At 54.8% G+C, this 22,297-nt stretch overlaps 3 protein-coding genes across 4 annotated transcripts; 1 reads left to right on the top strand and 2 right to left on the bottom strand.

The window, feature by feature from the left end:
- Positions 1 to 318: 318 nt before the first annotated feature.
- Positions 319 to 5,034, bottom strand: LOC311446227 (coiled-coil domain-containing protein 157-like). Its single transcript, XM_084539171.1, has 9 exons — positions 4,904 to 5,034; positions 3,419 to 4,067; positions 2,851 to 2,928; positions 2,320 to 2,510; positions 2,012 to 2,206; positions 1,755 to 1,923; positions 1,375 to 1,514; positions 1,029 to 1,224; positions 319 to 945 (listed from the first exon to the last, which is right to left on the bottom strand). Exons 1-9 carry the CDS (start codon positions 4,982 to 4,984, stop codon positions 671 to 673), a joined length of 1,974 nt encoding a protein of 657 aa, XP_084395297.1. The 5' UTR covers positions 4,985 to 5,034; the 3' UTR covers positions 319 to 670.
- CCDC157 (coiled-coil domain containing 157) lies at positions 4,904 to 5,803 on the bottom strand (the record flags this gene model as incomplete). 2 transcript variants are annotated; one of them, XM_084539175.1, is made up of 2 exons in its annotated part: positions 5,539 to 5,803; positions 4,904 to 5,324 (listed from the first exon to the last, which is right to left on the bottom strand). In XM_084539175.1, the coding sequence occupies exons 1-2, from the start codon at positions 5,784 to 5,786 to the stop codon at positions 5,294 to 5,296; spliced, it is 279 nt and encodes a 92-aa protein (XP_084395301.1). In that variant the 5' UTR covers positions 5,787 to 5,803. The 2 variants fall into 2 exon arrangements, with proteins under 2 accessions (XP_084395301.1, XP_084395302.1); XM_084539176.1 differs by lacking the exon at positions 4,904 to 5,324 and having other exon boundaries at positions 5,535 to 5,803.
- Positions 5,804 to 6,758: 955 nt separating this feature from the next.
- SF3A1 (splicing factor 3a subunit 1) lies at positions 6,759 to 19,440 on the top strand. The gene is made up of 16 exons (XM_084539225.1): positions 6,759 to 6,897; positions 8,120 to 8,232; positions 9,565 to 9,769; positions 10,585 to 10,842; positions 11,292 to 11,366; positions 12,041 to 12,191; positions 12,616 to 12,809; positions 13,457 to 13,574; positions 13,693 to 13,878; positions 14,258 to 14,379; positions 14,536 to 14,778; positions 15,475 to 15,685; positions 16,424 to 16,578; positions 17,395 to 17,496; positions 17,697 to 17,768; positions 18,687 to 19,440. The coding sequence occupies exons 1-16, from the start codon at positions 6,832 to 6,834 to the stop codon at positions 18,786 to 18,788; spliced, it is 2,373 nt and encodes a 790-aa protein (XP_084395351.1). The 5' UTR covers positions 6,759 to 6,831; the 3' UTR covers positions 18,789 to 19,440.
- The last annotated feature ends 2,857 nt before the right edge of the window (positions 19,441 to 22,297 follow it).

Genomic DNA, 22,297 nt, shown 5'->3' with positions numbered 1-22,297 from the left:
GCCCAGGCGTGGCGCAGGTGACTGCGAGTTAGCCGGGATCAGAGCCGGGATCAGAGCCGTGCCAGGGATTGCAGCAGCAGCTCGGCCCGTGGGCGACCGGGTTCCAGCACCCAGGAATGTCGCCGGCCCTGCTCGGCTGATTGTTTGGGGCCAGCTCGGCACGCCAGGGAACGTTTCCCCCCACCCAGGCCTCCTCGCCAAGGTGCTGGTCGGTCCCCTGGCTGCCAGCGGTGCTTGCACCAGTCCCACCCCTGTCCCCAAAGCCCCAAAGCTACAGAGGGGCTCTTCCCAGGGTCCTTGTGCTGCAGAAGATGAACGGGGGATGCGCCAGCCCAGCCCTCAGGGCCCCGCTGCCTCCTGCTTTATCAAAAGCCGCGGCGTTGCCCAACGGAGAAGGACAAGAAGGGAAACCACACAAACAGGTTCGTTGCGTCCCTGCCGAAAACAAGGTGAAGCAACAGCCGGCAGCCAGCTGGCAGCCCCGCTGCCGCCTCCCAGCTGCCACGGCACCGCTCCCCGGGCTCCCCACGCCGCCGCGTGACGCCGCTCCTCGGGCTCGGAGCGATGGGGAGGCAGAGCGGGTGTCCCAAAGGAAGGTGCCGTCGTGTTTGCAACAGGTAACGAGGTCCCGCAGGGAAGGGGGAGCAGCTGCGCGCTGCTTGTTAGTGCTTCAGTCCTGCCTGAGCTCCCCCCAGCATCTATTTGCGGTGGGTGCCGGTGCGGTGTGAGAAGGGGCGAGCTCCTCCGGCAGTGCTGCTGCTTCCTCGGGGGTCGGGGGCCAGCAGCAGACCCCGCGCTGGCAGCGAGAGGCAGGGTCCGGCCTCGCTTGTGGGTTCTGCCGAGGGTGGCTTTGGGCGCTGGCTGCCGGGAGGTCGCTGCCGGGCCCTGCCGGTGGCTCCTCCGCGTGCCCCTGCGCCGTCCCCGCTGCCTTGGCTGCTTGGAGGCCTGCGGAGGGGAGAAGCGGAAGAGGTTGGAGGGGAGGAAGGAGTGGGAAGCTCCCCAGCGCCTTCCTCCGGGTTCCTACTCACCCTGCGGCCTCCCCGCCACGCTGGCTGCCGAGCTGAGTCCACAGCTGGGGCTGTGGGACAAGCTGGAGGAGAGAAGATGGGGTTGAAACCTCCTGCGTTCAGCTCCGTGCTCGGGGATCTTGGCTTCTGCCCTGGGAGGATGCCACCGCCAGCTCAGTGGTGGCACAACAGCTGCGGCGGGGCTGAGGTAAAGGAGCTGGAAACCAAACCAGGGGGCTCGGCAACGCAGCTTTCCCCTGCTGGCACCGGTTCACCACCGGGCTGACCTCTGGGGGCACACGGTGCCCCCCCAGCACGTGCGCCCCTCTCCTGCCAGCTCCCAGCCCCGACTCGGACTCAGCCTCACCTGCAGCACGCCCTGCTGAGCAGCCGCCTTCAATTTGGCCAGTGCGGCCCTGAGCCGTGTGTTCTCCTGCTCCAGCACCCCGATCCTGATGTCGTTGGCCTGCAGCTGCTTCTCCATGTCCTCGGCGATGTTCCCGGTGCCTGCAAATAAAATAAACCACGGCGCCTCACAGCCTGCTCGGGGGTGCTGGCAGCAGAGCTCATCCCAACAGCTCAGGAGCACACAAGCGGGGTGGTGTTTGCTGGAAATGAGCCTTCCCGAAGCAGGGAGCACCAGCACAACCCCACAAGTGGTGGCTGGGTCCTAAACCTGCTGGCTGAATCAGCAAGGACAAACGCAGCCATGACCAAGCCCTTGCCCTAGCCCTGCTTCTCCCTTACTCTCAAACTGTGTCTCAATGGGGACGTGGAGCTCGGGGAAGAACACCAGGAGCTTCTCCCGCTCCTTCAGCTCCTGTGCCTGCTCCTCCAGCCTGGAAACTTTCTCACGCAGCTCGGAGACGGACTGCTCCAGGCTTTGCTTCTCCTGCTGCAGCGTGTCCAGCAGCTCCTGGGGGGCAGAGCAAGGGCAAGGGGCTGAGTTTTGTGAGCACCCTTCTCAGGAGGGTTGCCAGGTGTTCCCCCCGTGTGCCAGGTACCTGCTGCGCCCGGAGCTGGTGCCCGCTCTGCTCCCGCTGCTCCCGGCTCTCCTCCAGCTGCTCCGCCAGCCGGGCCCTGTCCCCCTCAGCCTCCCCCAGGCTGGCTTGCAGCTCCTCACGCTCCTGGTCCAGGCTGTCCAGCTGCTGCAGCAGGGCGTTCTGCTTGGCCTGCAGGGACTGCACAAGGAGGTGAGCCTGCAGCAGCTCTCTGCTGCCCTGCTGCCAGCACTGGAGCCACAGGGAAGTGGCACCGTGGTGATGAGGGGCTGTGGCTGCAGCTGAGCAGCTGCGGGGAGCAGCAGCCGTACCTCTCTGTGCCTCAGCATGCTCTCCACCTTGGCCTTCTCCTTCTCCAGCTGGGTGGTGACCGCGCTCAGCTCCTGGCCCAGGTTCTCCTTCTGGTCGGTGAGCAGCCGCACCTCCTCCTCCAGCTCCAGCACCCGGTTCCTGGCCACCATCGTGGTCCTCAGGTCCTCCAGCAAGCTCTTTTTGGTCACCTCTGGGGAGGCAACAGCACCATGGAGCCCAGCTGGGCAGGAGGGGGAGCTGCTCCCAGCCCAGGTGGTGCTTTTAGGGGCCCTACAGCTTCTGCAGGTGCCAGCGAGGTCTGGTGACAGTTCCTTGGTGTCCCAGGGAACCCCTAAATCTCAGCCAGCACCTGGGTGCTGGCTGCTGTTTGGGCACTGCAGCGCAGGAGGCTACGTCCTCCCGTTCCCACCAGGCCCACACCCAGCTGGTTCTGGGGGAGCTGGGAGTTACACGGGTGTAAAACACGCAGTGAGATCAGAGCCAGACTCGGGGAGAGAGGTGGCAGCTGGGTGAGCCCCCGGGGTCCTTACCCAGCTCCTGCAGAGCAGCCTGCTTGGCAGCCAGCGCTTCCTTTAAGGCGGAGATTTGCTCTTCCAGCAGAGCAGCTCCTAAATCAGTGCAGAAGACCACAAAATGTTAAACAGCTCCTCAAAGAAACTAAAACAAGGGGGCAGCAAAGCACAGTGCCAAGGTGTTTTTCACCCGGTGATGGCATCGGGCTCCCACCGCCGCGTTTGTCCCACGGTGGGGAGCAGCCACCAGCACGTGAGATGCTGCAGAGATGGGGCACAGAGAGTGGGAAGTGAGATGATGGGGAGGGGAAAGCAGCAGAAGAAGCCAGGAGAGGATGAGGGCATCAGGACAGGCAGCAGTGCCAGTTCACCAGCCCTCACCTGCTCCGGGGGAGCCCCAGGAGCTGCTGGCACAGATAAAGGTGGGATTTCCATGGCCAGGTGACCGTAACGGGAACAGTCGCTCTCACTGGTGACATTTGAGCCACCCAAAACTAGAGGTAAAAGCCCCGTTCATGGTGCTGGGACTGAGATTTGACCGTGGACTGCCTGCTTCTGCAAACACCTGCAGGGGACAGCACCGTACCTCTCCGTAGGTCGTCCTTGTCCCGCTCCAGCCTGGCTACAGCCTCCAAATGCTCCTTGTTCTTGACTTCCAGGCTCTGCTCAGCCTCCTTCCTCCGCTGCGCCTGGGTCTCCTTCTCCGCCTGAAGCAGGCGGGCAAAGTCCTCAACCTGCTTCTGCAGCTCGTCCCTCTGCTTCTTCGCCGCCGCCAGCTCGGATTTCAGAGGGTCGAGCAGCTCCAGCAGCGCGTGGAGGTGTTTGCTGATGCGGGAGAGGTCCTTGCTTTGCTCCGAGGCCCAGCATTTCACCTCGGCTGCCGAGAGCGTCTTTCTCCCCACGGTCTCCGCCACCACCTGCTGGAACCTGCTGAGAGCCGAGGGGATGTTGTGGCTCTGGCAGATGCTGGTGATGGCTTCGCCCACCTCGCGCAGGCTGGCCTGGGTGCAGGCACAAGCGTCGCAGGGTGCTGGGGACGGCTCCGCTGCCCGCGTGGGGATGCTGCCCGAGGCGTCGCTGCCAGCCTGCCACGGGCACAGGGAGCTGCACTGGGCAGCACCCGGGGGGGCGCAGGGCTCCGAAAGGGCTGGCAAGCAGGGCTGGAAGTGCTCCTCCGTTTTCCCAGCCTCGGGGGCGGGTTGCAGCGTGGGGATGTTCCTCCTGCAAGCCTTTTTCTGGTGGGGAGAGCACAGAACAAAACATGGAGCACAGATCAAACCACGCTGGCTGCAAACAGTCCATGAGAGGCAAAACCAGGGGGACGAAGGATGGGGACAGCGCAGCCAAGAAGACGTGAGGGCAGCGAGCCCTTCTTTGGGGAGAAAAGACACTCCCTGAGCTTGCTGGAGGACAGAGCCAAGTGCTCGGGGTTCCCTGCTGTGCTCTGTTACAGCCAAATCAAATGGCTAAAAGCCAAATGATCCTCACGCACAACACAGGCTGCCCCCAGCGCTCCCTGACACTGAGGGGCTGAATTTCTTAAGCTTCCAGGTAACTTTTCAGCCACTGCTCGTGGAGTGGAGCTGTGGATTCACGACAGAAAGCCTCTGCAGCAAAATGTGCTCCCTGGCTTCCACGATTGTTATTTTCCCTCCTTCCACGCCTCGCTGCCCTGTTCCCTGCTCACGCCAGGTGAACGCTCTGCCTTTGCTCTGAGACTACGCCACGAGAGGAACCATTTGGGAAACAAAATGCAGGGCGAAGCATTTTTGCCACAAATCATTTCACCAATCAGAACCAGCTCAGCCGCACATGGCATGGGGCAGCAGAGCCACAAGGGGCAGCATGCCGGTAGGAGGAGAATATTCATCCAAAAACTACGGGCAGTCGGGCTGCCCCATCCCAAAATCCTGGTGGAAGCCACGGACAGCGCACATCTGGCACGGCCACCACACGAATCAGGGTGTCCCTGTGCGTGCCTGGGGGATCTCCCAAATCGTGGGGGCGTTGAGGCCGTTGCTGTGAGCTCTGTGCTCATCTCAAGGTGCCCGCACGCCTCCGTATGTCCCACCTCGGTCAGGAGCTGCTGGTAGAAGGCCCCCAGTCGCAGCATGCTGTGCCAGTACCTCCTCACCGTCAGCCCCGCGGACATGCAGGGCCCCACTGCCTGCGCCGGGGGCACGGCTCGCTCGCTGAGCAGGTTTTCTGCGTAGCCTGTGAAGCTCTGGAGCAGCAGCAGCAGCCTTCATGGGGATGAAAGAACAACAGAATGTTAGAACCAGGGAACGTGCCCATTGCACTCAGCAGAGCGCTGAGCCTGAAGTGCAGCGACAAAAATTGTCTTCCTTCCCCGACCCCCAGCCCAGGTCTGGCAAAGGAGGCTGGATACTCGTGTGCCCCCCTCCTGGGGGCTGCTGACTCCCCAGAGCAAGGTTTGGTGGGGTTAAATCCTCCTGCACTGCTAGGGTGCTTGCAGTTCCGAGGGGCTCTCCCTAAAGTTTTGGGGCACTCACCGCCCATATCCAACCCAAACCGTTAGGGCCAAATATCGAGACAGCTCCGTGGGCACGGCTCGTCTTTAAAACTGAGCCGTATCTCTTTCACCCAAAAAAAGGCACTTTTGCCTCCCAGCCTCGTAGCATGGCCGTGCCTGAGGCTTTTTAAGGTTTCGGAGAGATGCTTCGTGCCGGCCGTGCCCTCTCTCACCTGTCTACCAGCAGCTCCAGCAGCACCACATGGGCGTGCTGGCTGAATTCGGGGTCTCCCTCGGCGTAGTCGTAGCGCTCCAGCAGCGCCGCCAGGTCCAGATCGCAGGAGACCTGATCGGGGAACTTCCAGGAGGGGAAACGAGCGGGGCCGGCCCGGGAGGAGATGTCGGAGATGGCTCCCTGCAGGTCCCGCAGGTCGGCCCGCAGGCTCGCCATGCTGCCGGGGTGGCCCAGGAGGTGCGCCATGGACGGATGGATGGATGGACGGACAGACAGATGGATGGACGGACGGATGGACTGAGGGTGGTGGGGGTGGCACTGGGGATGGGTGGGGGTGGTGGGTGGGTGTCAGGGGGTAAGGGGGTGTCAGAAGGGGGGTGTCAGGGGGTGGAGGAGTCACAGGGGTGGGTGTCAGGGGATGGGGGTGTCAGGGGGGTGGGTGTCAGGGGGTGGAGGTGTCGGGGGGATTTGTCAGGGGTGGGTGTCAGGGGATGGGGGTGTCAGGGGGTGGGTGCCAAGGGGTGGGGGGTGTCAGGGGCTAGTGGGGTGTCGGGGGGGGTTGTCAGGGGTGGGTGTCAGGGGGTGGGGGTGTCAGGGGGGTGGGAGTCAGGGGGTGGGTGTCAGGGGATGGGGGTGTCAGGGGATGGGGGTGTCAGGGGGGTGGGTGCTAGGGGGTAGGGGGGTGTCAGGGGCTAGTGGGGTGTCAGGGGGGGTTGTCGGGGGTGGGTGCCAGGGGGTGGGGGTGTCAGGGGGGTGGGTGTCAGGGGATAGGGGGGTTTCAGGGGGTGGGGATGTCAGGGGATGGAGGTGCTAAGGGGTGGTTGTCAGGGGTTGGGGGGCTCAGGGGGTGGATGTCAGGGGGTGGGTGTCAGGGGATGGGGGTGTCAGGGGCGATCCCGGGGGGGTCCCAGCCTCCCCTCCCCAAAACTGGAGGCTTCAGGGATAGAAAGGCGTGAGGGGGCTCCTCGCTTAGCCCCGAGGGGGTTTTGGGGGACGCTGGGGGCTGGGGGGGGGGGCTCGGGGCGAGCGGGGCCCAGCGGGGGCCGGGCCTGGGCCGCGGCTTCGCGCCGCGCCCGTTGCCATGGCAACGCCCCCCCCTCAACTCCCCCTCAATGGTCCGCCCCGCGCGCAGAGATCCCGTCAGAGAGACACCCCCCCCCAGTAAAGGAATGGAACAGCCCGAGGCGCATGCGCGCTGCTCCTCCGCCCTCACAGCGCCGCCTGGGCGCGTTCCGTCAGGCGCGGCCGCCATTTTGTCCGCGGGCGGCACCGAGCGGCACCGGGCAGCGCCATGCCCGCCGGGCCGGTACAGGCCGGGCCTCCGGCACAGCCGGCACCACCCGCAGAGAGCAAACCGGTAGGGCCCGGCCCGGGGGAGGGGGTTCGGGAGGTGTCCCGGAGGGTCCGGGCCTAGGAGCGGCAGCGCGAGGCCCGGTTCGAGGCCTGGAGGCCGCCCTGCGCTGGGGCTTGGGGAACGGCGGCACCCGCGGGGCCCCCGGTGCTGTGCGGGGTCCGGGTCGGCCCCTGGGGTCTTCACAGAGCTTACAGTGGTTCTGGTGTTCCAAAATGTCCCCATTGAGACCACAAAGCCGTCCCGTACGGCAGGGCCCAGCGAAAAAGTTGCCCTCAGGGTGCTGGCGCTGCAGCACCGCTGAGGGAAGCAGCTTGCTGAGCTGCTATTGTCAATGAAAGAGCTTCTGATGTAATCTCCGTAGGGCTAGAAGCTGTCTGTTCTATCACGTTGATTCAGTCGGTGTGATTCTGGTTCCTGGCAGTCCCGTGAGCTCGTAGGAATGATGCCCAGGTTGGTCAGCACAGCCGAGTTACTCCTGCACGTGGTGTTGCAGGCACTCCCCTTCGCTGCCCCTCAGCTCAGCATCTAAACAATGCTTGGGGTCAAGGCTGAAGGCGCAAAGCGCTGTGGAGACGTGTTTTGGTTCCCATGGCATAGCCTTCCTCCTCGCCCTGCCATGCCAGCCTCTGCAGCAGGTGCCCTTGACGAGCAGACAAACATCATCTCCTGGCCCTGGGAAGCTGGGGAGTGCCGTTACCTCCTGTAACGCTCCTGGGGCTGTTGATCCCGGTTGTTAAACTGGATCTTTGCCAGAAAAACTTAATGATTTGGGGGCTGGGGAGGAGAATACACTCTTGTCCACTGTGGGGGTTGCTGTTTGGAGTACAGTGTTCTTACAGAACGTTCCTTAAGCATGGGATTTCAGACCGGCTTGTGAAGGTGTGTTAGGCCTGCTATTCTAGGTATAGATGAAGAAATCGAGAGAGAGAAATGGATTTTCCAACTCAACCCATTCAAAATAAACCCGGTCTCAGTTCACAGTCTGCCAGGCTGTGCTGTCACACCCAGATGCTGCTCTACAACAAGTTATTCAGTGTTGTTTGAAATTCCTTCTCGTGTTAGCAGTTAGGATTTGGGCTGTTTGCATTCGCTGCCTTCACTATTTGCAAACCCTGCAATGGAAGGTGTCTCGCTGTACCACCAGCGTCATCATCTTTGGAATAATTTTTGTGGTTATGAGGTAGCTGGACAGACAACTGTAAGAAAAATGGTTTTTTTATTGCAGCCAGAAGAGGAGCCAAAAGAGGAAGCAGCCCCGGCCAAGCCTGTGGTGGGAATTATTTATCCTCCTCCGGAGGTCAGGAACATCGTTGACAAGACTGCCAGCTTCGTGGCCAGGTAAACAGCGCAGGAGTTGGCTCCTGTTCTGTGGGATTTTCGTGCAGCTCTTCCAGTGCTGAGGTCTGTGTAGCTCCAGAAGCTGAAGCAGGTCGCAGTCCCCTGGCTTTACACAAAGGTTTCTTGAGGATTGAGGTCATACCAGTGAGGTTGTAGAGGTTGTGTTCTGCTAGAAAATCGCTGACAGCAAATAAAACCCTTTGTGAACGCTGTGAGGTGTGCTGCAATGGCTAGGTGACAGCTCTTCTTCTAAATCCAACCTGAAGGGCAGACAAAATTCCAGGTAGAAAGGGAGCCATTAAGCCAGCAGCAGCTGTGGCTGTATTTTACGATGTGTAGGCAAATGGCAGATGAAGAACTCTGCTGCTTGCTGAGCCCTGCAGCCAAGTCCCGTCCCTGTGTACCTGCAGCTTCATAAACGGTGCCAGCAGCTGGGCCTGACGCTCCCCAGCTCAGCTGCCTCTCTCCATTTGCAGCCAGGGGAAGAAATGCACGCCTCCAGGGAGCGATCTTGCCCTGTCTGAGGGCAGATGGACTGGCTGGGATGTTTTCCCCTGCTGACTGGAATTTGCTGCTTGAGCTGTAGCACGAGTGTAGCTCTCACGGTTCAGGGAGGAGCCTAAAAGTGAGATAAATTGCGCTCCTTTCAGTTCCTTCCGTTTGCCACATGTCCATTCAGCAAACACAAGGTGTCAGTGCTGACAGTGCCATCTTCCTCTGCTTTTGGGAGAGGCTCAGTGCCTGAACGAGACCTAGAGGTATCTAGGGAACATGAAGAGCAGCGTGCTGCTGCAAGCTTTTAATTTTCTTAAAAGTGCTCTTTGAAAATAACCGGCGGGTCGCTTGGATGGGAGAAAAGGAAATAACCCTGGCGGCTCTCCTGAGTGCAGTGTGCTTTGTTTCTGCATGGGCTGCTGATTACCTGCCTGCTCCTCGCGTGACCTTTCTTGAAATAAAACCAGCCTCCAAAACTTGTTAGTCTAGTAGGGGACTAAACATCATCCCGTGAATCGTGTAATCTCTTCAGAGATGTTCGGTGTGAATGTAGCCCAACAAGACTGAAATACCTGTGTGTGTGTTGAACTGCCTCGAGAAATGCTCACTGTGGAATGTTAAAGGCTAAGATAGGATGTGCACATAGCCAGTATGTGTATAAACACCTGCTGTGTTGGGTGAGAGTTACCTGGAGGTAGAGAGAGGTAAACTCCTGCTGCACAGGAGAGAAAAGTGTTCAGGGAATCAGCCCCTCAGAAGACAGGTCTTCCTATGACAGAAACAGGCATTTGTACCTGAGTCGATACCCATTCGTCTAATCTTTTTTCCACCCTACAGAAATGGTCCGGAATTTGAAGCTCGAATTCGTCAGAATGAAATAAATAACCCCAAGTTCAATTTCTTGAATCCCAACGACCCTTACCATGCATACTACCGGCACAAAGTCAGCGAGTTCAAAGAGGGCAAGGCCCAGGAGCCCTCAGCTGCTATTCCCAAGGTTATGCAACAGCAGCAAACTGCTCAGCAGCAGCTTCCACAGAAGGTAAGTGTTTCTTCTCACTTCGGTCAAGAACTTTGCTCTGACTGCTTGTTCCTCGCACCCCGATGTTAAGCAGAAGAATACTAAGCAGAAAGATGGTGCAAATGATACATTTGCCATAGAAGGTAGCATGCAGACATGGAATTCTGCATCTGGGACTTCCTTCTGATGCAGGTGTGCATCCCCCAGATGCTGGTATCTCACAGGTTTTGTGAAAGATCCAATATGTTGTATTGCTTAATCTATTTTAATTGCATTTTCTCATACTTAACGCTGATGATCACTTGGAACGTTTGACTTTAGGACTCCTGCCATACACAAATCCTTTAAAATCCCTTGGAGTTTAGCTTGGGCTTGTTGCATGCACAGTCTTATAGAAATGCTTTTTTTTTTTTTTTTCCTGCCAGAAGGATCAGCTTGCCCTGGAAGTGTGGAGTATAAAATGTTGCTTAGTTGTGTCTTTATACATACGGGATGGAAAAAGGGCACTGACTGAATATGAGCCTTTTGCATGCTTTGTGTGGCCAACAGCTGTGCTGTGTGGCACTGACTGCAGGACTGGTAACCACGGGAGGGTTGTAGCAAAGTCCTGACGGTTTGCAGTGTTGTTAGCTGGTAGAACATTCATTTTACAGTAGGCCTGAGTACAGGTGTCCAAATACACCTTACATTACTACTTTCTTCCATCCTTGCAGTTGCCAGAATATCTAAACTGATGTTACTTTCCCTCAGCAACTGAAGGAAAAATGGGCCCTCCCAAGCATTCAGTAACAATTTCTTGATGGCAGTCACGGAGCTGTCTCCGTTCTGCTTCACAGGTGCAGGCCCAGGTGATCCAGGAGACCGTTGTTCCCAAGGAGCCGCCTCCGGAGTTTGAGTTCATTGCAGATCCTCCCTCCATCTCGGCCTTTGACTTGGATGTGGTGAAGCTGACGGCGCAGTTCGTGGCTCGGAACGGGCGGCAGTTCTTGACGCAGCTGATGCAGAAAGAGCAGAGGAACTATCAGTTTGACTTCCTTCGCCCGCAGCACAGCCTGTTTAACTACTTCACGAAGCTGGTTGAGCAGTACACAAAGGTACTCGTGGCAGTTCACCTGTGAAGCTGCTTTCCTCAGGCAGCAGTGCTGATTTTGAAGACTACAGATGCTCTACAAAACAGACTAGAAATGTGTACAGGTCTAGGAGTCCGTCCCTTAAACCTTGCCCTTTAAAAAGAGATGTCTTGCACGTTGTTGTGGGCATGTGCAGTGCTGAATGCAGTGGGTTGCTACTTAAGTGTATCAAACACTACAGCGATATAAATAAAAGTTACATTTTTAAAAATACTAACTATAGATAGAAGGGCAAAGGGTGAATATTTTAAGTTCAAGTACAAGGAATAATTAATACAGTAGCAACAGAAGAAATGGAACGTAGTCCCAGGGGTCTGCTGATATTTTTATCTATGTGGAAAGATAATAGTTGCTTTTAAGGAGACTTTGTCAAAAAAGAGTCGTTGCCAACTGTCACACAAAATATGTTTCAGATCCTGATCCCACCAAAAGGCTTACTCATCAAACTCAAGAAGGAGGCTGAAAATCCCAAGGAAGTCCTAGATCAGGTATTGCATGAATCATTTTCCAAACTGCTAAAGCATTTCAGTTACACTTCGAATTCTCTCTTTGCATGCTTCTAATTTACTGGCATCCAATACAGATTCCACGTAAGATGGGTGTGTCCCTTGTAGTCACAAGGGTGACTTGAATATCAGGGTACTCAAGCTCACTTTCAAGCTCCTAGGTACTGTTTGTTCACGTGTGGCACTGCAGAGGCATAGATAACTGCATGATGCCATTCCCAAATACTTTTCCTTCTCAGACAACTTCACTGTGGCACCTCAGTCACTTGCAGTTCTATCAATATGTTTTCTTAACTTCTGTCTTCATCACAAAGGCTGTTTGTGCGTGGAGAGGTGACATCGCAGACTTTTTATTACAACCCTGTAAATTGTTTGCTGATTGTGAATCCTCAACAGTACACAAATCAAGTGGCTTGGTCTTAACTCAAGAAGGTTGCAGTTCCAGCTTTAGAAAACCACTATGAAGCTGGTGCAGTACTCTGCTCAATAGGCAAACCTGTAGTTTCTCTGTAAAATACAACTAGTTCTTTGCTCTGCCAAGCCTTTGAAGTGGTCCTTGCGCAAATGCCTTGACAGTGTTGGTAGGATAAACTTTAGACGCTGCGCAGATGATTTTTGTGTATTTTTTGGTGCTAGCTTTATGTCTGCTTGTGCAGGTGTATTACAGAGTGGAGTGGGCCAAGTTCCAAGAGCGAGAGAGAAAGAAGGAAGAGGAAGAGAAGGAAAAGGAGCGTGTTGCTTATGCCCAGATTGATTGGCACGACTTTGTGGTTGTGGAAACAGTGGACTTTCAGCCCAATGAACAAGGTACTGAGGTTAGGCTTTGTAACCTCTTTGAAACTGCTTCCTCTGAGTACAATGCTGGTTTTAGGCAGACGTGGGGTTTTACAGCTGTATATCCCTCAAAGACGAATGGGAAAGCCTCCTAATGACAGGGTAGGGCTGGATTTTTTTATTTTTTCCTGGAGTCAGTAATGTTCTCCTTGCACAAAGGACTGCACAGGTGTCTGTTTTTCTACCTGCAGCAGGACAGCAAGTACTGGGGGTTCAACTCTGGGGCTCCCCGGTTTAAGAAGAACGTGGTCCTATTAGAGCAAGTCCAGAGAAGGGCCACGAGGATGCTCAGAGGGCTGGAGCACCTCTGCTGTGAAGACAGCCTGAGGCAGTTGGGGTTGCTGAAGGCCAGGCTGGATGAAGCTATGAGCAACCTGGTCTGTTTTCTGCTTCGTAGGGAATTTTCCTCCTCCCACCACTCCGGAAGAGTTGGGAGCTCGAATCCTCATCCAGGAGCGTTATGAGAAGTTTGGGGAAAGTGAGGAGGTGGAAATGGAGGTGGAGTCAGATGAAGAAGATGAAAAGCAAGAGAAAACAGATGAGCCCCCGACCCAGCTGGATCAAGACACGCAAGTGCAGGATATGGATGAGGTAGGTAGCCAACAGAATCAGCATCACTTCAGCCTCGTGAGCTTTGTGACTGGTTTATGGTGCTCTTCATCTTCATTGCAATAAGTTCCTCAGTTTCTCGAGGAAATGAGATTTCTTTGCTTCTGATGGAATTTCAAAACAACCTGTTTCTGCCAAAACGCTGTAATATGGTATTTTTAATATTTTTCGTGACAATACAATTTACAAGAGAAACCTGGGAATTCTGAAACCTAGGGATGTGAATTTGGTATTTCTGTGACTGAGTCTTTTAGGCTTTCTTCTACATTGGAGTCTGGAACATTTGAAGACTGATGAATTTTAGGCTCTTCCTCTAACCACAGTATATTAGCTGTTTTGCTGTTAACAAGGAACAAGGCCATGGTTAACCGTAAGCCCCTGCTTGCCCTGCTGTGGTAATGTGGAAGCTGAGGAGTACTTGCTTCCTTTATTTGGGTCTCCTGAATCTTTTAATTCCTGATTACCCTGAGGAATCACTGTAGAATAGATGTCCAGAGGCAAAACAGCTCAGTTGCTTTGAAGCTGCGTGATTGCTCCTACCAGTACTACAGAGAAATTCTATGCCGTTCTCACATCTTTTGTGTGGGTGTTTGACTACTGGAACTTTATGACTTTTTTTTTTTCTTAAGGGCTCAGATGATGAAGATGAAAGTCAGAAGGTTCCTCCTCCACCAGAAACCCCAATGCCGCCACCTCTTCCTCCAACACCAGACCAGGTCATTGTGCGGAAAGACTACGATCCCAAAGGTAAATCGGGCTGCTGAAGGCCAATTTCATTTCTTACTGTGTAATCACAAAAGCGTTTGTTTCTAGGCCACATCCTCTGGTGGTGTGTTTTTTAATGGCTGTGGTTTTGTTTTTCCAGCCTCAAAACCATTGCCGCCTGCCCCAGCTCCGGATGAGTATCTCGTTTCCCCCATCACTGGGGAGAAAATTCCTGCCAGCAAAATGCAAGAACACATGCGGATTGGTCTCCTGGATCCTCGGTGGCTGGAGCAGCGTGATCGATCTATCCGTGAAAAGCAGAGCGACGATGAGGTCTATGCCCCAGGTCAGCTCGAGCGTCTGACAAAGCCTGTAAAACCCACTTCCTAGATCAGTGCTCTGAACTTCTTAGCGTGCGTCCTCACTCCCCCTAGTTGCCACTGATAAGGACTGTCTTTAATGTAGCTTTCTGTGCTACATCCTTAGTGTACTGATTATATGGCTACTTTTTGTCCTTAGTATGTTAAAGCCCTTCTGCAGACTTAAAGGCAAAGAGCATCGGCTGCTGCTGACCAGCCATCAGTTGCAGTCCCTCTCTGAAAAGAACAGCACTAAGCCAATGGGTGCCAAATAGTTTAATGATTTGTTACAGAGTTGTGACTCTCTGTGATCCTGTTTGACTGGGAATTCTTACCTGAAGTGATACGATTCCTTTTTGCCTGTAGGTTTGGATATCGAAAGCAGCTTGAAGCAGCTGGCAGAACGCCGTACCGATATCTTTGGTGTGGAAGAAACTGCCATTGGTAAAAAGATTGGTGAAGAAGAAATCCAGAAACCAGAGGAAAAGGTAGAGTGGGAATGAGTTCCTGTAGTATTGTGAATGCTTAGAGAGAGGGGTCTTTTGAAGCTTGTTCCTGCTGTAAAACTGGTATCTTGATCTATTTGTAGCTCTCCTCGTGGTCTCTGTGGGCTGGGGTTATTCTGATGTATTTTCTCCTGTCAGGTGACCTGGGATGGCCACTCAGGCAGCATGGCCCGCACGCAACAGGCTGCTCAGGCCAATATTACTCTTCAAGAGCAAATTGAAGCTATCCATAAGGCCAAGGGACTGGTGCCAGAAGATGACAGCAAGGAGAAGATTGGTCCCAGCAAACCCAACGAAATGCCCCAGCCTCCCCCTCCTTCATCAGCATCAAATCCCCCAGCGAGTGCTCAGCCCATCACATCTGTGCCTCGTCCACCCACAGTAAGTGCTTGGGTGTCTGAAAGTAGACAGCTGTGGCTGTAGTTAATTAGAAAGGAGTCCTGACAAAGCTTAAGGGTTATAGCAGGCCACTGGCTGGAAGCAGATTTTGGGTGAAGTTAGTGTTTCCAAACGGCTCCTAGGCCTTCAGAAGTTCCCTGTTGACCTTGCTGTTAAAAGTGAAAATAAGACAGAAGTGAAATCTCTCATCCTTAGCAGTATCAAAAAGACTTGATCAGCTGGGCTGGGGAAAAACGTGGGTGGTGCCTCCTTGGAGGAAGGAAGCATGGCTAATAAATGCATGGGTGGGGGCCTCTTTTTTAATGTAAAAAGACGTGATGTGGAAAACGAAAGCAGTGGCAGGTGAGAAATCACAGATGCCTCACAGCCCCAGGTTCCTGTGTACCGGGGGATCTGCTGTGACCCTGAGAGCTCCTGCTCCAGGATCGCTGTGTGGCTCGCGGCCTGGTTCCTGAGTGGTGAGGGAAGGAAGAACTGCTTGATGTGTTAATGAGGTTTCTGTGCCTGTTTACAGGAAGCTCGGGCTGGCCATACGGTGAGCACGCAGAGGTTCCCAGCAGGTCTTTGCCCAGCAGGAATCCTCAGTGTGTTGCCTTGGTTATTTTAATCAAGGCTGCAGACAGCACTGAGATGATCATTGCATGCATCTGCTAAGAAAAATGACCTCTCTCTCTCCAGATGCCCCCTCCTGTTCGTGCCGCCGTTGTTTCTGCTGTTCCCGTCATGCCTCGTCCCCCGATGACTTCTGTGGTCCGTTTGCCTCCGGGGTCTGTCATAGCCACCCCTATGCCACCAATAATCCACACCCCACGTATCAACGTTGTCCCCATGCCGCCCTCCGCCCCTCCCATCATGAGCCCCCGCCCGCCTCCCATGATCGTGCCGACAGGTCAGTAACTTCAGCTCTTTCCCGTTAATTGTCAGCCAGTTCCCATCCAGCGTGAGCTTGAGCTTTGATTCCCTTCTTCTTTTTGTGCCTCTGATAATGGTAACCAGGACTGCAAACCACAAATCTCATCTTTAAGGACTTTTCTTGTGTTTAGTAAGACTTAACCTGGCAGTGCTGCTTCTGGGCTCCAGTGTCCCCACTTGGTGTCCCTGGGGGTCTGACCAGATGAACGCTGGGGATCTGTGCTGCTTTCCAACAGGGACCAGAGTAAAGCTGATCTGCCAGCACCTCGCTGGGTGTTACAGCTGCTTAGGGAAGTTGCTGCTGCAGGAGGAAGAGCTGTTGTCTGGCTCCATTCCTCATAGTGGCTTCGTAGCGTGAGGTGATTTTAAGTTAAAAAGCACAACATGAAAACGCTTCTTCCGCTTTGTCCTTTTTTTTTTTTTTTCTAAATTGAAGTGCTGGCACTGCTGCATGCCAAACGGAGAGCATTTTCTTTTCTGCAAGATCTGCAGGAAACTCTTACGCTGCTTGTTGTCTTTTCCTGGACTGTTTCCCAATATAAAAGATCTAATGTTTAAAGTTTGCATGTTGCTGTTGGTTGTGTTAACTTCCTGCGTGTATTGTGGCGTTTATTTTCAGCCTTTTCCAGTTTGCTAGTAGAGTTTATGTAAGGGATTATCTGCTGTATACTCGGTGGCTGACTACAGGTTGTGCTTTTCCCCCATCCCGTTTCAGCATTCGTTCCAGCACCTCCCGTGGCTCCGGTTCCTTCCCCAGCCCCGATGCCCCCTGTTCACCCACCACCACCGATGGAGGATGAGCCGGTTTCAAAGAAACTGAAGAGTGAGGACAGCCTGATTCCAGAGGAGGAGTTCCTGCGCAGGAACAAGGTATGCGTGTGGGCTGGCTGCTCGGTCAGGCTCCTCACCCTGCCGGGCTGTTTGTTCAGCCTCCTGTACCCAAAGGGGATGTGAAGTCCACTGAGGACACAGAGGGGGAGCTGATGTGCAAGTGTTCCATGAGACAGTGACTTTCTGAGAGGGCTCCTTCCTCATGTCGTACCTGAATGAGCTGAACTGCCCTATATTTTACTGGAAAGAGCAGCAGAGCGCTGCACACAGAAGCCTGGTGAGCTGGTACTCTTCTGTAATTAAGGGCAGCGAGAAACAGGTTTACAGTAATGTAAAGAAGAGCTAATGCTGATAAGCTTTTAAGCAGAAGACTGCTAAGCTGGAGATGCAAGGAGATTTAATATATCAATGTCAACATGGTAGTATGGTAATGTGACATTCTGTAACAACGTGAACGGGACGTTGGGCTGAATTCCTTCCCGAGCAGTGGCATCAGCTAGGGTTGAGTTTGAAGTCCTTTAAGAAGGGAATGCTGTTTTTTTCTGGACACTTGCACTGCGGAGCTGCCTTCTGCTTAATGCTGCTTGTGTTCCCTCTGTGATAACTCAATGCGTGTGATGCTTGGTGAACGGCAGCCTAACGAGGGACTAAGGGGAGAAATCCAAGTAAAGGTTTTGTTTTGGTAACGGCAAACTGACTTTCTCAATATTGAGACAAATAATACTTCTGTGTGTTCACTGAGCAGTCAAGATAAGCGATTAGTATTGGGAAGGTCTATAAATACTTTGTCTGCCCCTCTTATCACAGCCCTGAGCCTCCTTGCCTGTGAGAGACGTTATCTTTGTTTCCTTGCAGGGTCCTGTCACGGTCAAAGTCCAGGTTCCCAACATGCAGGACAAGACAGAATGGAAACTGAACGGCCAAGTGTTGGTGTTCACCCTGCCGCTGTCAGACCAGGTATGTAGCTTATTAACCTGGCCTTTATCCCTTGCTCTTTTGTTGTGGAGCATCTCCGTGTTGAGAGTTGCATGACAGGAGCTATAAAACTGGAAATTCCCCACGCTGTGGCCTCTTGCCAGGCTGTGTGGCTGGGGTTGCAGTGCTGGCTGTCTGTATGGTGTGGAAAAAGCCTGAGGAAGCTCTTTAATTCTTCGTAGGTGTCTGTTATAAAGGTTAAGATCCATGAGGCCACAGGGATGCCAGCTGGGAAACAGAAGCTGCAGTACGAGGTGGGTATAAGTCCTTCAAACGCTGTTGGTGTGTTGGTGCTTTCTCAAAGAAAACCTTTTCAGGAAAAAAAAAAAGTTGTGCCCACTGAGATATTGGGAAGAGCAGAGGGAATGGATTTCCTGTCTGTACAGCACACTTGGTTACAGTACTGTGTGCTACTTCAGCAGGACAGGCCTCTAGGAGGTGGCATCAGTGGAATTTCACATCCTCACTGTTGCAGATGAGGCCTCAAAGCCTTAATATGTTCTCTGAAATCAACCTATTTTATTGAGGGGGTGGGGCTGGTTGTGATTTTTTGCATTTAAATACAGCATTTTGCCCCTCCTGTTCTGTCTCACACTCTGGAAGGTTGGGCAAGAATGTCTTGAAACCCTGGGGACTCTGAAAGGATTTTCACCAAAACACTGAAGGGAAAAGAGGTCTCTTGAGACTGGAGCTGTTGTTAAAAAGGAGCAGGGCCTTTCTCATTTGTTTTCAGTCATGCATGTGCCCAGGCAGGCACAACCAGCTGCCTAAGCAGTGAACTTTGAGCTCTTACCTCCCCAGGAATTTTTCCGTGGGCAGACAGTGTTAACCCTTAGCAAGAAATAAAAATTATTTAAAGGATTAAAAAAAAAAAAAAAGGAGGGGGAACTAACAGGCTTCATCTGTTGTGGCAACTGATTCTTTCTGTATTTGTAGAGGTGTGTATTGTGTATTGCCAATTCCTACAATTGTGTAATTCCCAGCCTACCACCTCTTCCCATGCCAGTCTTGTGAGACTTTGGGACCTCTCCAGGCTTTATCCAAGCCTGCAGTGTTTTGTCATCACTCCAGTTTGAGAGTAGGGCCAGGAAGGCTTTGTCTGTGTGGGGTTTTGTGGGAAGGGACCATTAAGGTTTCTGCTGTGACCGTTGTTTATTTCCTTTTCTCCTCAGGGCATCTTCATCAAGGATTCAAACTCCCTGGCTTATTATAACATGACAAGTGGCTCTCTGATTCACCTGGCACTCAAAGAAAGAGGAGGCAGGAAGAAATAGGAGCCGTGGAGCCCGGAGACGTAACGGCTCCTTTGCCACTTGTGTAGCCCCAACCATTCGAATCCTCCAGCCTTTTAGGGGCCACCGTGACAAGCTGCAGGCTGCCTACCAGCTTGTTTGAGAAGAGAGACTGCGAACCCAGTGCTTGGGTGGCTAAAGAGAGGGAGGAGGCTGGTAGAGAGCCCTGAAAGCTGTGCAAGTGTAGTGAGCTAGTACGTAACTGCAGCGGTCTGTTAGTGATCGATGCTTTGCTAGAGTGCTGGTGTCCAGGTTTGCTGTCTCCCCGGTAAATTCCCCAGAGAAGCCACATTGAGGTCATGCCCAGCTTAGTCTAGATCCATCTTTGAGGGATTTATACTGACCAAGAACATCATCTGTCTGGCCACAGTGGTTGCTGCTTTATTTAACCCTTTTTCTAATTGAAAACTTCTTTCTCAGTGTACTTGCTAAGCCCCTTGTTCTTTTTCTGTCTCAAATCTATCCGCAAGAGCCTCTTGCACTGACCCTGACTTGGAGTTTTATCCTTTCTCAGTGTAAGTGTGCATGGCTGTCCCTCACGATAAAGGAGATCCGGGACTGCATGCTCAGCAGCTTCGTGCTTGTTCTGTACAGCCCGTGATTTGTTTTAATAAACACGCATCTCGGTGCGAGGTCCTGTTTGTGGCAGCTCTCGTTCTTGGGGGTTTGGGCTTTTTAGGTGGAGGTGGGCCTGACTTCATAGCTCTCTGGTCCTGGATGGGTTGTGGGGAAGTGCACTGGTCTTTAAAATCAGTTATTTTATCCAAGGAAAGGCTTCAAGAAAAGGGTTTTGTTAAATTTTTCTCAGTGCTACCCGTGTGTTCCCAACCATAACACACACACGTGTACTCAGGTTTGTGTAGGGGTATAGCGAGGTGGTTTTGAGCTTAAATCTCATTAGTGGGAATTTTCTTGGGAGGATGTTTCACACTACCGTGCAGTTTGCATCTTCTGGTTCTGGAGAGCATTCAGATCCAGAGATCCACAGAACAGATCATGCCCTTACCTTCCCTCGAAGCTCTCTGGCAGTTCGAAGCGCCCACAACCCAGGCACAGCGAGGCCAGGTTAAGCTGTGGGCAGGTAACGAGGTGGCCGAGGAAGGTGGGCTGTCTGCTGCTGCCCCTTACAGCCACATCATTTGGGTACCTCTGCTCTTTGGGGCCAACCCAAAGCCACGGGTTTGTTTTGCTTTCTTTTGTGCGGCGTCCAGGCGTCACAGAAGGATCCTGTTTACCTTTTTTTGTGCTCTGGGGGACAGAGAGATGAATCAGGAGTGGAGAGATGACATCCTACGGCCTCCTGTGTGCTCATGGTGGGGCAGGCAGCCGAGGAAGCTGCAGGGAAGGTGCCTGGCACGGGCCCAGCCCAGGTGGCTGCTGCTTCTCCTGCTTCTCCTGCTCCTCCAGCTGCCGCAGCTGCCGGGTGCCCACGTGTCTGCGAACGCAGCCCCGCTCCCCTCGAGCCGCAGGATGCCGAATTAAATCGCTTCTCTGCAGGTGTGGGCAGGCTGTTTGGGTGTACGGAGGATGTGGGGGCGCGCCTGCCCCCCAGGAAGGCAGGCTCATGGCTTTCCTCTTGCTTCTAAAAACTAGACAATGATCATGGGGTAGGGTTGGGACAACGGGAACGATGTTTTCATGGGGGAAAACAAAACGGGGGGCAGAGCTTGGAGCCACTGCAGTGGAGGTTTGCTAAAGCAGCGTGCGAGTAGCTCGCTGGCAGTGCTGTTTTCCAGAGCTGCTAAAAACTGCAGAGAAAGCTCTGAAATGGAGAAGTCACATTTCTGCACCCTGCGTAGGACAGGACTGTATTTAAGGTCACGCAGCTTTCTTTTTTTTTCCCTCCTCTGGCTGCACCCACTGGTGCTGTGAGCAGCCACGGTGCTTGTGCAAGAAGAACCCGGCCGCCCTACCCAGCCCGGGGCCGTTCCTCGATGGCTCCCGCTGGACTCGGCGCTGACATTTCCAGCCTCCGCCGCAGCCAAGCCCCGTTTCTCAGCCTGGCAGGGCCGAGCACCCAGCCCCACGCTCCTGCAGGAAAACACCCGCCGGAGCGCTGGAAATAGCCCCGGTGGAGCCCTGCCAGCAGCGCTTCCATCTCAACATTACAGATAAACGTTGTAGCAGGCCGTCCGCGTGTATCTCCTACAAAACAACTGTTATCAGAGCTTCTCGCTCTGCTGCTGAGGACCCACAGCGTAGGGGGGCTGGAAAAAAATAAGTATAGGGCTTGGGGGCTGCTTGCCATGATCCCTGTGCCCTGGGTTCCTCAATAATTTGCCCACCGTGTCTCCCCTTGTAGGAGGGGTCTCGATTTTTACAAATCTCGGCTGTTTTTGCAGAGGGTGGTGGCACAGCGAGCCGGGGACTCCCCTCCTGCTGCAGCCCAGGGCTGGGCCGGGCCCTGCTGCGTGTTTTGTGCTGTATTTTTAGCCAGGGCCAGGCCAGTTCCACCAGTACGGGCTGCTGGCGGCAGCGCCCTGTGGGTTTGGCAGCCTCCGGGGAAGCCGCGGGGTCTGGATGCGGAGCTGCCTGCAGGGAGCCAGGCCCCAGCCCTGGGTTTTGGGGGAGCTGCTTCTCCCCGTGCTTTGGGGCCCCTTTGGCTCTCAGCCTGGCTTGCAGCGTGCCCCGAGAGCTGAAACGAGGCGGGCGCTGGGCTTTGACGCCTGCCACGCGTGCTGCCCATCCCAATTCCCTCCAGTTCCTCCCAGTTCCATCTCAGCGCCCCCCTAGTCCCATCCCAGTTCCACCCTAGCCCGCTCCCAGTTTCCCCTGGTGCCCCCTGGTCCCATCCCAGTTCCTCATGGTTCCCTCCCAGTGCTCCCCAACATCCCCCAATTCCACTCAGTCCTCTCCAGTTCCTCCCAGTCCTGTCCCAGTGCCCCCCAGTTTCTTCCAGTCCCATCCCAGCGCTCTCTAGAGCCCTACAGCCTCATCCCAGTGTTCCCTAATCCCATCCAAGCGCCCCCCAATTCCACTTAGTCCCTCCCAGTCCTGTCCCAGTGCCCCCCAGTTCCTCCCAGTCTCATCCCAGTATCCCCCAATGCCCCCCAGCCCCATCCCAGTCTCCCCCAGTCCCCCCCAGTTCCTCCCCATCCCAGTTCCCCCCAGCCAAATCCCAGTCCCCCCTAGATCCCCCCAATCCCATCCCAGTCTCCCCCAGCTCCCCCCCCAGCCCCATCCCAGTCCCCCCCCCGTCTCCCCCAGTCCCTCCCAGTCCCCCCACGCAGCCCCGCCCTCCCCTACCACTACCGGGCGGGCAGGCGGAAGGAGGCGGGCCCTCTCCCTGACTGACACCTCCCTCCCCACCTCCCACCCAATCCCTACCCGGGGAGGGCGGGCTCTCCCACCCTCCTCCCCTCCCATTGGCTCCCTCCTCCCTCCCTCCCTCCGCGCCACCCAATGGCGTGGCGGCACCGGGGCGGCACCGGGAGGAGCGGCGGCGGCGGGCGGAGAAGGGAGGGAGGGAGGGAGCGAGGCGGGGGGGGGGC

The sequence above is a fragment of the Aythya ferina genome (assembly GCF_964211825.1).
Source record: "Aythya ferina genome assembly, chromosome: 17".
NCBI classification, from domain to species: Eukaryota; Metazoa; Chordata; class Aves; order Anseriformes; family Anatidae; genus Aythya; species Aythya ferina.
Note: the sequence above shows the minus strand (reverse complement) of the source record. Positions and strands in the feature narration are given on the sequence as shown.

Coding starts and splice junctions, on each gene's coding strand:
- LOC311446227 (XM_084539171.1), bottom strand. CDS start 4,984: ATGTCCGCGGGGCTGACGGTGAGGAGGTACTGGCACAGCATGCTGCGA. Junction 4,068..4,903: donor ACCAGCAGCTCCTGACCGAG/GTGGGACATACG, acceptor TCTCCCCACCAG/AAAAAGGCTTGCAGGAGGAA. Junction 2,511..2,850: donor GGCTGCTCTGCAGGAGCTGG/GTAAGGACCCCG, acceptor TTGCCTCCCCAG/AGGTGACCAAAAAGAGCTTG.
- SF3A1 (XM_084539225.1), top strand. CDS start 6,832: ATGCCCGCCGGGCCGGTACAGGCCGGGCCTCCGGCACAGCCGGCACCA. Junction 11,367..12,040: donor CCAAGGAAGTCCTAGATCAG/GTATTGCATGAA, acceptor CTGCTTGTGCAG/GTGTATTACAGAGTGGAGTG. Junction 15,686..16,423: donor TCCCATGATCGTGCCGACAG/GTCAGTAACTTC, acceptor ATCCCGTTTCAG/CATTCGTTCCAGCACCTCCC.